Consider the following 16,331-nt stretch of genomic DNA (forward strand, 5'->3'; position numbering starts at 1 on the left):
ATTAGTATAATTATTATTATTATTATTATTATTATTATTATTATTATTATTATTATTATTATTATTATTATTATTATTATTATTATTACTATTGTTATTAGTATTAGTATTATTGGCTTTTTTTTTTTATTTTGATCCATTGTAGTTTGAGAAATTGTTTTTAAAATTTAATAGCAACTACTTGACCCCCCCCCCCCCCACATTCGAATATTTATCGTTTGTGTGCGGTAGAGCGTAACGCTCCCGCAAAATGGACGACATGCAGGTGCAACTATTCCTGGATGTGGAAACAACTGGGGAAGAGATTGAGATCTCCCCCATCAATTCCCCTCTACCTTCCCCGCTACCTAGCCCCGTACCAAGGGTACCGGCAACACGGGTGAAAGCTTACCCAGATGCTTCGAAAGGTCCGTTCGTAGTTTACTTCAGGCCCATAAAGAAGCCTCTAAATATAATTCAAATCGGCAAGGACCTGGCAAAACAGTTTTCGGACGTAACCGAAATTACAAAGGTTAGACCGAACAAACTGCGAGTTGTTGTGAGTAGCTTGAAGCAAGCAAACGCAATTGCTAGCTACGAGCTCTTCACGAGAGAGTACCGCGTGTACATCCCTGCCAAGGACGTGGAGATCGACGGTGTGGTTACCGAAGGAAGCCTCACGGTCGATGACATTTTGTGTCACGGGGTTGGCTGCTTCAAGAACCCCCTGATTCAAGATGTAAAGATACTGGATGTCAAGCGATTGCATTCAGTATCCATCGAAGAAGGGAAGAAGAAATTCTTCCCTTCGGATTCCTTCCGTGTAACATTCGCCGGATCCGCACTGCCGAACTACATCTCTTTGGACAGGGTTCGTCTGCCTGTACGCCTGTTCGTACCGCGGGTCATGCATTGCCAAAACTGCAAGCAGTTAGGTCATACAGCCACCTACTGCTGCAACAAGGCACGCTGCAGCAAGTGCGGAGGCAATCATGCTGAGACCGCTTGCAGTGAGGATACTGAAAAGTGTCTTTACTGCGAGGGAACTCGGCATGACCTTTCGGCGTGTCCCGCGTACAAACAGCGCGAGGAAAAATTAAAGCGTTCCCTCAAGGAACGATCAAAGCGCTCTTTCGCAGAAATGCTGAAGAGTGCTGAGCCACCCTCGACAGGAAACATCTTTTCCTTTTTGCCAACCGATGAGGGTACATCTGACGATCCCGTCGAAGGGTGTTCTTATGCCATGCCAGAAGGATCTAGGAAGAGGAGAATGATCAACTCTCCTAATCTTTCTCGCAAAGGTCGCAAGATAACCCCTAGCGGAATGACCAATAAGCCAACACAAAAAGGAAGCGGTGAAGAAAAACCGAAGCAAGTACCTCCCGGTTTTAATTTTAAATCAAACCAGGAGTACCCACCGCTTCCTGGGGCACCAAAAACCCCTCGTGCACCCATTTCTCGATCAGAAGATAAAAAAGAAACAGGGTTCATAAAATTTTCTGATATTGTGGACTGGATATTTAAAACATTCAACATACCAGATCCCCTACAAAATATTCTTCTTGCCCTTCTTCCTACAGTGAAAACCTTTTTGATGCAACTAGCAGCAACTTGGCCCCTCATTTCAGCTATCATATCTTTCGATGACTAAGAGGTTAGGAATTTTATCACTGTATTACAGTGGAATTGCAGAAGTATCATCCCCAAATTCGATCTATTTTCTCATTTAATAAATACATACAATTGTGACGCATTTGCGCTCTGTGAAACCTTTCTCAATTCAAACGATCAACTCAATTTCCACGATTTTAACATTATTCGTCGAGATCGAGACTCACACGGTGGAGGGGTACTTTTAGGGATTAAAAAGTGCTATTCCTTCTTCCGAATCGACCTCCCCTCGATCTCGAATATTGAAGTCGTTGCCATTCAAACGAATATGAATGGAAAAGACCTATGCCTTGTTTCGTTATATATGCCTCCATCCGCGCGGATTGAACAGAAGCATCTCACTGATATAGCAGAGTTGCTTCCCGCGCCTTTTTTGATATTGGGAGATTTTAATTCTCACTGTTCGCTATGGGGGTCGCTGTACGACGACAACCGATCTTCTTTAATCTGTAACTTGATCGACGACTTCAATTTGACAGTTTTGAATACTGGGGAAGCGACACGTGTACCTAATCCTCCAGCACGTGAAAGCGTGCTTGACCTATCCCTTTGCTCGACATCACTAGCGTTAGATTGCCGGTGGAAAGTAATCAACGATCCCCACGGTAGTGATCATCTTCCAATCGTTATATCAATTGCTAATGGTTCAACTCCCCCGAACCCAATCAATATTTCCTACGACCTTACACGTAATATTGATTGGAAGTGTTATGAGTCTATTATAGCGCAATCTATCGAGACTCACGAGGAACTTCCTCCGGAGGAAGAATACGCGTTCTTAGCTGGCTTGATAATCGACGCCGCGACTCAAGCTCAGACGAAACCGATACCCGGGGTAACGATTAGACAGCGCCCTCCCAACAAATGGTGGGACAAAGAGTGCTCTGAGCTGTGCGCGCGAAGGTCCGCGGCGTATAAGGACTACCGGGAGTACGGCACTGTCAACCTGCTTCGAAAGTACGAGGCACTGGGCAGGCAGATGAAGAGCTTAGTAAAGGCGAAAAAACGCGGGTACTGGCGGCGGTTCGTAAACGCGTTGTCCAGGGAAACAGCGATGAGCACTCTTTGGGATACCGCCAGGCGCATGCGGAACCGTGACGTTTCGAATGAAAGCGAGGAGTATTCAGACCGCTGGATACTCGATTTTGCCAAAAAGGTCTGTCCAGACTCTGTACCGAAACAGAAAACCTTTCGCGACGCGTTATTAGTAACTACGGAAGAGCCTCCATTTTCGATGTTGGAATTTTCAATGGCTCTCCTGTCGTGCAACAATAAGGCTCCAGGGTTAGATAGAATAAAATTCAACCTGTTGAAGAATCTACCCGACCCTGCAAAAAGACGCTTGTTGAATTTGTTCAACAAGTTTCTTGAGCTAAATATTGTTCCGCATGACTAGAGGGAGGTAAAAGTCATTGCTATTCGGAAACCCGGGAAACCTGCCTCTGATCACAATTCATATAGGCCGATTGTGATGCTCTCTTGCCTCCGGAAATTAGTGGAGAAAATGATCCTCTTACGGTTAGACAAATGGGTCGAAACAAACGGGTTACTTTCAGATACTCAATTTGGCTTTCGCCGGGGCAAAGGGACGAACGATTGCCTAGCGTTGCTTTCTACTGAAATTCAACTAGCCTTTGCTCGAAAAGAGCAAATGGCTTCTGCGTTCATGGATATTAAGGGGGCTTTTGACTCTGTCTCTGTAGAAGTTTTAAGCGCGAAACTTCATTCGCAGGGACTTTCACCAAATTTGAATAACTTTTTGCTCAATTTGTTGTCAGAAAAGCATATGTATTTCTCACATGGCGATTCGACAACTTCCCGAATTAGTTACATGGGCCTCCCCCAGGGCTCATGTTTAAGTCCTCTCTTATATAATTTTTACGTCAATGACATCGATGAATGTCTTGCAAATTCATGCACGCTAAGGCAACTTGCAGACGATAGCGTTGTATCCATTACTGGTGGCAAGGCTAGCGATCTGCAAGGACCATTGCAAGATACCTTAGACAATTTGTCTGAATGGGCTCTTAAGCTGGGTATCGAATTCTCTCCGGAGAAAACTGAGCTGGTCGTTTTTTCTAGGAAGCATAACCCAGCTCAGCTGCAGCTCCTACTAACGGGTAAAACGATCTCTCAGGTTTTAGTCGCTAAATATCTCGGGGTCTGGTTCGACTCCAAATGCACCTGGGCTTGTCATATTAGGTATCTGACACAAAAATGCCAACAGAGGATTAATTTTCTTCGTACGATTACCGGAACTTGGTGGGGTGCTCACCCAGGAGACCTTCTAAGGTTATACCAAACAACGATATTGTCAGTTCTTGAGTACGGCTGTTTCTGCTTTCGCTCCGCCGCGAACACGCACATTATAAAATTAGAGAGAATACAATATCGTTGTTTGCGTATTGCCTTGGGTTGCATGCAGTCGACCCATACGATGAGTCTTGAAGTGTCAGCGGGTATTCTTCCGTTGAAACATCGTTTTTGGAATCTCTCTTACCGGTTGCTAATTCGATGCACAGTTATGAACCCATTAGTAATTAAAAATTTCGAGAGGTTGGTCGACCTTCAATCTCAATCCAGATTTATGACTTTATATTTTGACTATATGGCTCAAGATATTAATCCTTCTTCATACGATTCCTCCAATGTCGCACTTTTAGCTACTTCTAATAATGCTATATTCTTCGACACCACCATGAAACAAGACATTTCTGGTATCCCGGATCAATTGCGACCCCAAGAGATCCCTAAGATTTTTTCCAATAAGTTTAAACATGTTAGCTATGATAAAAGGTTTTTCACTGACGGATCTAATCTAGATGAGTCCACTGGCTTCGGTGTTTTCCACGAAAATTTTACCGCCTCCTACAAACTCGATGCTCCTGCTTCCGTGTACGTCGCAGAACTTGCTGCTATTCAGTACTCTCTTAGAATCATCGAAACCCTACCCATAGACCACTACTTCATCTTCACAGATAGTTTCAGTGCCATTGAGGCTCTGCGATCAATGAAGCCTGTGAAGCACACCCCGTATTTCCTGGGGAAAATACGGCGGTTTTTAAGTGCTTTAACAGATAAAAATTACCGGGTTACCTTAGCGTGGGTCCCTTCTCATTGCTTAATTCCGGGTAACGAAAAGGCTGACTCTTTAGCTAAGGTGGGTGCTATTGACGGCGATATTTATGAAAGACCAATTGCTTATGATGAATTTTATAGCATTTTGCGTCAGAGAACACTCAACAGTTGGCAATCATCATGGAACTCAGATGAACTGGGACGGTGGCTACATTCCATTTTTCCTAAGGTATCGACGAAAGCATGGTTCAAGGGGTTGGATGTAGGTCGGGACTTCATTCGCGTGATGTCCAGACTTATGTCCAATCACTATACGTTAAACACGCATCTCTTTCGTATAGGGCTTTTAGACAGTAATCACTGCGTTTGTGGCGATGGCTACCATGACATCGAGCATGTTGTTTGGTCGTGTACCGAATACTGTGGTGTTAGGTCTGAGCTTATAGATTCCCTTCGGGCCCGAGGAAAACAACCGAACGTACCCGTTAGAGACATTCTGGGAAGCGGTGATCTCCAGTACATGATACAGCTATACGTGTTCATAAAACACGCTGGTATTAAAATATGAAACTCTTCTATCTATTTGTTAGATTACCATTCCCGCTACACGCTGAAAGAAGATGATACACTAAGCTGGAGACACTCAAACGAAGACTCGGCATCTTTATGTTCACGCAGACACCTCAGTCCAAACTGCTCAAATAGAACATCACTGCTTAGCCATGTACAAATAAATAAATCGTATAACTCAATATAGTTAAAATCAAAATTGTAACTCCCCTCCTCTCACCTTAAATCCCCACTAGCTCGTAGTCGGCCGCGAGAATAAAGAAAAGGCCTCCCTCTTTTCCCTGCTAATTTAGAATTTAAAAAAAATTTACTTGGCTCAGTTAAACATAATTTGTATCGTGCCGTGTCGAATAAACTATTTAAAAAAAAAAAATATTGGCTTGTCTCCCTCGGGCCTTGAGAGTATCGTGCGGGTCTGATTGCTGTTTCCGGATCCGGAGTCTTAACGTGTTCTTGTCATTTGGTTGGATGTAGTCGGAAGGGGATAGGACTAAACTGGGGCGTGGATGGATTTCAGGAAAACGTATATAAGGGACATGAAGGATAGGTCACGGCTCGCCAAGACATCACGAACAGGAACAGCCGGCTGTCTACCCTCGCCCTGGAGGGAAACTATTAATTTAGACCTGGCGTCACGATGTACAGGGCATGACCAAACAACGTGCTCTATGTCGTGTTAACCTTCACCACAGGCACAGATACCACTTTCCCCGAGCCCAACACGACGGAGATGCGCGTCAAATCTATAGTGATTGGACATAAGCCAGGACATCACGCAAATGAAATCCCGACCTACATCCAACCCCTTGAACCACGGGTTCGTCGATACCTTGGGGATTATGAAATGTAACCACCTTCCCAATCCCTCTCTGGTCCAAGCATTTTGCCAACTGATAATCGTAATCTGACGTACAAATGCGAAAAATTCATTAAAGGCAATTGGTCTTTCAAAAATTCCACCGTTTGTTGCGCCCACCTTTGCCAAAGAGTCCGCTTTCTCATTACCCAGTATCGAGCAGTGAGAAGGGACCCACGCTAAGGTAATCTGAGTAGATTTTTCGGATAAAGCTCTCAGATGTTCCCGTATTTCCCCCAGGAAATACGGAGAGTGCTTAACATCTTTCATCGATCGGAGAGCCTTAATGGAACTGAGACTGTCCGTAAAGATGAAATAATGGTCCGTGGGCATTTTTTCGATAATCCCTATGTTCGCGCAGCGAACAGGTTTAGAGCATCTCACGCTGCAGGACAATGCTCTTTCCATGCACTACGCCAACGTATTATGTCCTTTACGAATAAAGGAACACATCGAAGGATATTTCATGACGCTTCTGGTATATTCTCCTGCTAAATGGAACACAACACGTGAGCGACTGCGCTGCAACAGAATCTAATTCATTCTACCGCATGGAGGAAGATGATAGAGGAAACGAGAACTTTCTGCGCCGCTACTAAATCAGTATAAATACCGCGCTTCTGCGCAAGCTAGTTCATTGTGTATTTTGATTGCGAAGTGTGTATTTTGAACCCATTGTGCATTCTGAATCGATTTTGTATTCTGAACCGAGAGTGTGTATTTTAAACCGAGTGTTTATTTCCAAGTTGTAACGAAGTGTTTTTAATTAAAAGTAAAAGTGAATGATCTCAGTGCTTTATCATTGATACGAAAGTATTTATTTGTGTTCGCTAGAAGTGCGCATTGGACCTTAGTGTGGTGGCTCATTTTTCTTGTGTTTAAACAGCATTCGCGCTGTCTCCCGAGCCAGTTATCCTTTCGTGTGTGACGGAACGGAAGCATCGTGCCAGCTGCGCTGATTATTCAGTTTTCAGTCGGCAGCGATTCTGATAGCGGTTTTTAGAAGCACCGCTCGCCCACCCGCCTCTACGTGTTGACGAAGGCGTCAACACCTATGGTGTACTGAATTGCAGCTAGTTCTGCGACGTAAACAGAAGCAGGATTATTGAGCTTATGGGAGACGGTTAAATTGTTATTGAAAATACCGAAGCCAGTGGACCCATCAAGAAGTGATCTGTCAGTGTAGAACATATTGTCGCAGTTGATATTTCGATATTTATTGGAAAAAAATTTGGGGATCTGCTGCACGCGTAAATGATCCGGGATTCCACGAGTTTCTTCTATCATGGATGTATCGAAAAACACAGTAGAATCAGAAGTATTTGATAAGTTGACACGATTTGGAATATTCAAAGAAGGGGTAATATTTTGGGACATGTGATTGAAATACAATGTCATAAAACGGGTTTGAGAATTAAGTTCGATTAACCTTTCAAAATTTTCAATCACAGAACGGTTCAAGACCTCACATTTGATAAGAATATGAGAAGAGAGGCTCCAGAAGCGGTTTTTCAATGGTAGTACCCTAGCATGCCTTTTTTGAAATTCCACGTAGGCATATATATCGCGATTTTAATTTTATCGATTGCGAGAGGGTGGCGACCGCGCGTCCTTCTACCCAACCCAACCCCAGAGACCTACAAATGTTCACGCAAGTTATTTCATTATGAAAACCGAGCGAAGAATATGTTTAATATCACGGTTCTAGCCATGCGAGAGCGTTGTTGTTTCGAAAGCATATAAATGGTCTCTACCTCACCATGAGAAAGCAAACGGATTCGGACCAGGTGAGAGTGGGTGGTGGTGTGACCAATTAGATGTACGCTGAAAATAGAATACCGTGTAGGCTGGAAATATGATATTTGAGCCGGATTTGCCCACAAAAAAAAATTACGTGAAGTCTTTACGTAACTATTTTTCGCATTTGAAAGCATTTTATACGTAACCAGAAATACCAAGCTAAAGCCGAAAACAGACAGACCAAACATTGCGCAATATTCAATCACTTTTATCAATCTTGCCTGATCCGTAATTTAAGAAAGTTTATACATAATAAGAAAAATTTGGCTTCGCCAATAGTTGGACCGATAGTAATATTCAAAAAAAAAAAACCTGCGATTAGATCACCAACGACATAGGTGTCGATGGTTGTGAGGGAGTACAGATGTTGGTGCCCGTTAGCCGATGTACGTTAGGGTCGTGACTAAAGTGACCTGCCCGGGCGTCGGTGATTGACACAATGGTCCGAAGAAAATTAAAGAAAATACAGAATATGACAGTTTTCGTAACTTTTAATGACTGTCTGGGTGACACCCGGGGTGGGAAATTGGACCGATTTTCGCAATAAAATGATCTCGCAAATGAAGTAATTTAAGCTCGTTTTCCCTCGCGGGTTTCAGAATTTACACACTATATATCATCCGCGTAAAAAGCGACTTCAGTGTATTTAGGTTCATATCTGCGCTCATGGTTGTTATTATGTGTATACATTGGTATGTGTATACATTTATGTTTACATGTGATGTGTGTACATATATATTCGGATGCGCGTATGCATGGATTTTCGTATGTATGTATGTAGGTTCGTATGTATCACCGATTTGACGAATTTACTCCTAAATATGTAGTACAGTTGCTTGATGTTGGATACCAACAAAAGTATTGTTTTGTACAAAACCATACTCTTTTTGATTTTCTTTCGCACCGGAACCCGAACCCAACTTCTCGTTTTATGACGATCACTACCCTCAAGTGTCAAGACGAAGTATTAATACTTACCGTCATAAACTCATCTAGCCGATGTTTCCAGTTATCTGAGCGATCAATGAGATTATTCCACTGTTCGGATAATTTAGTAATTTCTCGTCGTATACTTCTTGTTAAATCTCTGCTTTGTTCTTCCGATGACATATATCGTGAATCACTGTCAATAGCTGAAAAATATGTATTTGATATAAGTTATAAGTGATACACTGAGCAGAACGAATGATTTTCAACACACTGAATAACCCTTATAATGGAAACCATTTCAACTCACAACTATTACAAAACAATGGCATAAAATTTTGATTTGGAATACCAGCTTTGCTACCAGTTTATCCAAAAAATATTTTAATTTAGTTTATTTTATTGTACTTTGTGACATTGAAAACTTTACCCTCTGCTCGTAAGAAACTTGAAATAAATCCATGCCTAATGATCTGGAAATACGCAAAAATTGATCCGATGAAACTTTGCTCACGTATTCGGCTTAGCACTGAGTATTTCGCACAGGTATACGCATCAGAACTTTCGTATCTGCATCTGCATTCGCATCACCAGATGTCTAAAAAATGACTGGTTCCTAGCTACACATTTCTTTAAAACTGGAAAGTGGATGAAAAAGATGTGTTCAACACAATACAACTTGTCATAAAACATTTCAATATTATCGTGGAATGGGGTGAAATTGATCAGTGGGGTGAAGTTGATCACCTGAAAATTCGTAATAAAAAATACTAATCAGGAGATACTGATCTTACAACACTACGCAATGTTTACGAGTCCTAAAATGTAACTTTTGCAAAATTGACATACCTGTCAAAGTTAACCCTTGCATGCCCGGTGCAATTTCACATATTTTCGAAAAACTTTTCTAACTCAGTCAAAACTCAATCAAATTTGATCAGAAACGTTTTCAAACAACAAAAAAGGTATTGAATTTACTTAAAGTAATCTTAATCAAGGGTTAATTAAGTTAAATTTAGAGAAATGAGCAAAGTGAGTAATGTTCAACAATGATTGTTCCATACCATTGAAATAATACTGATGAATTCGCAGGAAAACACAAAGATTTTAATTTCAGAGCTACTTTCCCAGCTTTTGCAACAAACCGAATTGAAACGATGATCAAATGAGAGCAAATTTAGCAAAGTGCAGCTCGTGAACCAAAATAAATTAATTTTAACCTAAATTATCGTTATTTTCGTTTCCAAACTAGCTGCGGTAGATATTTTTCACTTTAGAAATCATTATTTGTCATAAACATATCGAAAAAAGCACATTTCCTATAGAATGTATGGATTTCAAGGGTGGTCGATTTCACCCCGATTTATCTCTCTCCATTTATAGAATTTCATGAAGTAGACGATAGTTGTGCCGTGTCAAATAAATGTTGTGTTAAAAAAATGAAGTAGACGATAGAAATTTCACCAATAGCCATAGAAGTTTTCTAAAGCACAAATGTTCACAGAACAGGTATGCAACTTCGAACAAAACTCTGCAGCAAATCCTAGCCCACGCTATCGCATTCGTTTTTCGCTGTTCAATGCTACATTGTTTTCACAGTGCATCGAACAGTTCGCTCCAATAGTTTGAACATGCAACAAAAATCTATTGTTTTTTCTTCTATGACCAGACAAAGAAGTGATTTTAAAACTATCAAAATTAAGTTGAGCCAGAACCGCATTCAATAGATTTTTAAGCGAAGATTCAGTAACAATTCACAAATATCATGAATAGAAAAAAATAAACTAAAAATCTCTCAACCATTCAAGCATTGCTTAAAAAAATTTCTTGAATCATACGCGACTGTTGAAACCATTTTAACAACAACAATATCGCACGCTTAGCCTTGGGGCTAATAGCGGTCTCGATCAACTAGATTAGTTGAGAGAATTCGTTATCGATATTGTTTTTGGCACATTTTGCATGTGTAGGATAAGTACAACGATACACCGTGCCCAGTGCTGAGTCGAGAAAATTTCCAGCTCGAAAAGATCCTCGACTCGATCGGGAATCGAACCCGATATCACAACCGTGTGGAAGAGCTAGCCGACCGACATCGCTAACCACAGAACCACGGGGACAACCATTTTAACCAGTAAGTTGAATTACCAAAATATTTTCGTTGGAGTTGGAAACCGAATTTCTCGACTAACGACAATAATTTTTTTTCTCGTACAATTTATTATATCTAACATTGCGAATGCATATCAGTCGCGCTATACACAGCACAACTTGCGACATCAGGTACAATGTAAAATAGCGATTGTCGATAGTCAAGATATTCGATTTTCAACTCGGGCACAAAGAAATTCATTAAAAAAATGTGTACATAAAATAACGTTGCTCGTATGCAGGTGGTACTGTACGATTATCTTGAATAGGCACTCTTGCTATACCAGTACAGGATAAAGTATCGACGAAAGAACGGCGATAGGTCAAACAGTCGTTTTGCTTTTTGGTTTTGGATGAGGACAAAAGAGACCGAAATACAGAGCAGTAGCTACTCCGTTTTGCGTGGTGAGGCACAGAAATTTCACTGACTTTTTTTTTTTGTTAAAGAAGTAATTTGAAAGTAATAAATATACAAAAGCTAGTTTAGAATATGTGAATAGGTAAAGTATTCACTTTATTTATACGAATTAGAAAAATTTTGCTAGGGGCAATGCAAACGCGTGGGGGGCTAAGCCCACCACGGTAAGAGGAAAGTTCGACAACATAGTTTCGGAAAGAATGCAGAAGGCTCTGAAGTATACCCAGTCTTGGTGTATAAAGGAGGGTCTTAGCATAAATCTGACAAAAGCTGTAATCGAACCTTTCACTTGAAAGAGGAAATTCAATCTGAAAACTCTCAAGCGTGGAGGAGTAGAAATTCCATTCAGTAAACAGGTTAAATACTTAGGAGTTATTCTTGATGTCAAGCTAAACTGGAATGCACATCTTGACTATGCAATCAACAAGGCGGTCAGTGCATTATGGTTGTGCCTTAAAATTTGAAGAACATTGGCCGGGTTCAGGATGATATCTGTCGCTTTTGTAATATGGAAAGCGAGACATCGGAACATCTGCTGTGCAGTTGTGGTGCATTATTTAAACGCAGATCAGGGTTTCTTGGCAGTGGTGTTTACAGCCCAAAGAGATTTGGTCTTTGAATCCTGGGAAGGTGATTGGCTTCAGAAACCATATTTCACCTGACTGGGAGCGTGTCGGTGCAGGAACCTGAACACTCAACAATAGTGGTCATTGTATATTGCAAGGGGACACGTATAGCAATTGACTGGGATATATTACAAAAGTTCACATCAATGGACAACGTAATTCTAATTCCCTAACAAAAAAGCGGAGTGAGCCAAAAACGGAGCATGCTAAACAAGAAAAATGCCAAAAACGGAAACCTACTGTATAATAAAACCTCCAATACGCTCAGCAGCATTTAAATGAATTTTCGTTAAGAAGTCTTTTTTTGCGACCTCATGAAAACCAAAAAAAATCTGGATAAACCTGTATTATTTCCAGAAAATCTGTAATCTGTATAGGCAGATATCTGTATAAAAATACGTAAAAAATCGAGTCGTTTATACCATTCGACGAACCGAGCAATGCACAGTGGTTCGCCCATAGGCCAAAAATTAAAAAAAAAGTTTTTTGTTTGCTGGCTATTATTGATTAAATGGATCGGTTATAGACCTGAGAATGCAGAAAAGCTGTTTTTGTTGGCCTATTTTATAAACAGTTTACTTTTGAGCACGAGATAAGGGAAGGTGTGTGACACTTGCAAAATCAACTTATGTCGTTTTCGTTTTCGCGGTGTAGCTACACTCAAACGACACTTTTGAAACCGAAAATGTTTTATTTGGCTTTTCGGACTACCCTTTTTCTGTCTCTCCCTACACTTTTTCTGTCCCTGACGACACCCGAAAAAAGCAGAGTGTACTGTAGGAAGTTACTAACACATTCACACGTATGTGTCAAAACTGGTTTGTTTTGGTTTTCGTTCCACGTGGTAAAGTATCAGGTAAATTTTTTCTCAGCACATTTGCAAGATGGACATATGAAATGGAAACGAGACAAAATGACGAATGCGATAATGACCAAAACAAAACGAATTGACAGCTATCCCATTATTACGCATACCAATGCAATGACACTGAAAATGTTTTATTTGAAGCTGCAAAGTATAGCACGGAAAAAGTGTAGCTACACCGCGAAAACGAAAACGACATTAGACAGATGTGTTTTTTTACATTGTGTACATATCAACTGTAGAACAAATTCAATTGCTTCATCTGTTTATTTTCATCATGAACCTTCAGAAAACAGGTTTGTATTGCTATTACAGTGTTGATTGAATAGGTATTTGTTAAACTATAATCAGAATTAGTCGTAAGAGGAAACGTAGTAATGAAGTCAGAGAGCACCACTCATACTTAAATTCATGTAAACTTTTAAATGTGTTCCGCGCGAGATACTATCACCAAATTACCACCAAACGAAAGATTTAGGACATAAAAAAGATTTGTTAAAGGTTCCAGCTGCATATATTTGCATCTTAGTCGATGACAAGCGGCTAAAAATGGTTACTTTTTCGTTTGAATTTCATACTTTTTACATAGTTACTTGGAAGGGTTGTGGTACATTCAGCTAAAATTTTCAAATTTGTTCTTGAACATTTGTCTTTATTCGAGTTTTTATATTTGGTGTTGATATACGGGAGTTTTTTGAGAAAATATAAATTTTTTTTTAAGTTATTCCAGAAGAATAACGTAAAAGAAGAAAAATCAAACTTTGATCGCTTTGAGGGTTCACTTAACGAAACCAGATTGTGCTCAAATTTTACATAGGGACTTTTTTCGAGAAGGCAAAACTTTTGAAAGCTGCCGTATTTTAAAATTCAACGGTCAAACTTTTCCCTATATTCGATTGGCACCCTATTATGCATGCATAATAATGGCAATGCCAGAAAATTTTAACAAGTTGGATGATGGCAGTCCCAGAAAAGTTTGTAATAGTCGAAAAATACCGAATTTCATTTATTTTTCATTTTTATTTTAATTTTCAAGAGCAATACTGTAAAAAATATGATTTATGACTGCCCTTGCCATACAATTCGAACCACTGTGCAATGTCTATTCTGTAACCCTTCTTGCTTACAGTCATTAAACGCCAAATTAGCTTCCAAGAGAGAGATAAATAAAACCAAAAACTGGTACCGTTTTGATTCATTGTCCTGATTATGAGATTCTATTGGGGTTTCCTGATTAATGTTTCATATCCTAGCGTTTGTCCTGATTTTAATAAGATATGCAACATCGTTCAATCATTAAGCTTATATTGCAAGGCAAAAGTCGGTAAGTTTTTTAATAGAAACGTCAATGTTGCGAGATATTGGGAACTGTTGAAAATTGCCCAGTACTTTTTTTCTATTTCTGGGAAATAAAAGCGTTACCAGTTCGATTTCGTCTTTATCTGGTAATAATAAAAAATAAATTTGGGAAAAAAATCATTTCGTGTTACGAAAGGACATTTTTCTTCGATAAAACTCTTAAAGTAACATTTTAAGAGGTAAAATTATAAAATTTGAAGTGATGATCTTTTTGCGGTTTAAAGGTAATAGAGGGGCCTATTACAGGACACGAGGTGAGCAGCGAGTTACTCGCCTGACCGATTTAGGTATTACAGATGGCGAGTCGGCTGGATTTCGGACGAGTAGCTCGTCTGCCGAACTGCTCCAGTTAGCTTTCACCAGCCAAGTCTTACTCACGTTCCCTAATACAACTTTTTGCTCGTCTTTTCAGTGACTCTATGTGAGGCGAGTTACTCGCCTCGTTTCCTCTAATGGGCCCCAAAATCTCTAAAAATCTGCATTATTTATGAAATATCTGGGAGATCAGACACTGAATCTGCCTACTTGATACATAGTCGATAATCTAGATAATCCAAATAAATCTGGATACCTGACCACACAACGCTCACTGCGTAAATTATTTCTTTGGTAAGTAAAGTGAACCGTGTTTAACATCCGAAAATTTTTAGGTTTAATTTTAAACAGTTTACATGTGCTAAATTTTTTTGGGTACATACGAATTCCTAAAAATTCAAAGTCAAGCGATGAAATTGGATCGTCTAAGATACATGTTAAATGAATTAATAACCGAATGGCATGTTAAGTGCAAATCACAAACCACGGGTTTAAATAATTATTCCTCGAAGAATAAGTTTAGATCAAATTTGTGTTGAAAAATAGGTGTCCTGATTTGTACCTCCGACCAGATGGTATCCCTAAGTTTGTATCAAAGCCGATTTCCAAATTCTCCTTGTTTTCGTGTACAAAATGTGTTTAAATCTGCGCGCTAGCCCCGCAATTGTCTTGTTACACAGTCGGCTGCGAAGTCTGTGTATAAATAAACAGAAGGCCAAGTTCCGAATCGAAATGTAGCACCAAGGCTTTGCTTTTGCTTTATGAAATTGTTCTAAGTGCTATTGCAGTGTCGGCAGGCACGTATTATTTACGTTATATTGGCTAACGTTGCGTTCCGTAACTATCGAGTTTCTGGAAATTGATAAATATTTGTTAGAAAACCGGGAAAGTTCAAGAAAACGTCCGCGAACCGAATTAAATTATAAAACCAATCTCACTGTCGGATATTAAAAAAATGCTTGCTTGTACGCCCACAGTTCATCCCGCCACTTGGATTTTATTGTATCATGTAGGCTACCAAAACCATTGCTCCAAGTGGATCTAGCAGCCGAATTGTTTGAAAACAATTCAGCTCAGGTTAACAAAATCGCGTTGTAAGTGTGCGATTTAATACTGTTTCATCTTTTCGGTTGTGTAGAAAAAGGCGTCGCGCTGCTATCTGGGTGCCCATTATTATTCAGCTTTGTCCGTCTAGCTGGTTTTCATGAATTTCGCAGGTATCAAATCGAAATATTTCATAATTGACATAGAATATTGCTGTTTTTCATTACTTTCGCGGCATTTCGTGGGTTTTAGTGAATTTCGCGGCCGATGCTGGATTTCGCGGGATTCGCGACTTCCGCGAAATCGCGATTTGAAAACTGTCCCTAATCATAACTTAAGTGTTCGAAATTTGATGCAGTACGGTATATGCACCGAAAAAATGAGTTGAATATACTAAGGTGATGTAATATTGAACTCTCGGTTCTTTCCCGGTTTTTCACGATTCCAAACAATTCCCGTTTTTTTCCCGGATTTTCCGGTTGGGTGGCCACCCTGTAATATGTTGTTTATATCGTTTTGAATCAAACTTTAAACAGTTTCAAACTGCGAACACTTTAGAATGAAAATCGAATTATTATAGACAGGGTTATCAAAAGTATGATTATTGTAAACTAATACGTTTCTTGGAATGTCCTTTACCTAGTGATGTATAGCTCTTTACTGCAGGACCAA

At 40.0% G+C, this 16,331-nt stretch overlaps 1 protein-coding gene across 12 annotated transcripts in view; it reads right to left on the minus strand.

Moving 5' to 3' along the window:
• LOC129722818 (dystrophin) overlaps positions 1 to 16,331 on the minus strand; it is a 340,136-nt gene that overhangs the window by 45,716 nt on the left and 278,089 nt on the right. For all 12 annotated transcript variants that reach the window (XR_008727654.1, XR_008727655.1, XR_008727656.1 and 9 more), the window contains one exon: positions 8,933 to 9,087. Coding sequence is in view for 9 of the 12 variants with exons in the window: in XM_055676595.1 (XP_055532570.1) it covers positions 8,933 to 9,087 (155 nt within the window). In the remaining 3 variants the exon portion in view is untranslated. The remainder of the gene's footprint in view (positions 1 to 8,932; positions 9,088 to 16,331) is intronic.

Source organism: Wyeomyia smithii, chromosome 2, assembly GCF_029784165.1.
Source record: "Wyeomyia smithii strain HCP4-BCI-WySm-NY-G18 chromosome 2, ASM2978416v1, whole genome shotgun sequence".
NCBI lineage: Eukaryota > Metazoa > Arthropoda > Insecta > Diptera > Culicidae > Wyeomyia > Wyeomyia smithii.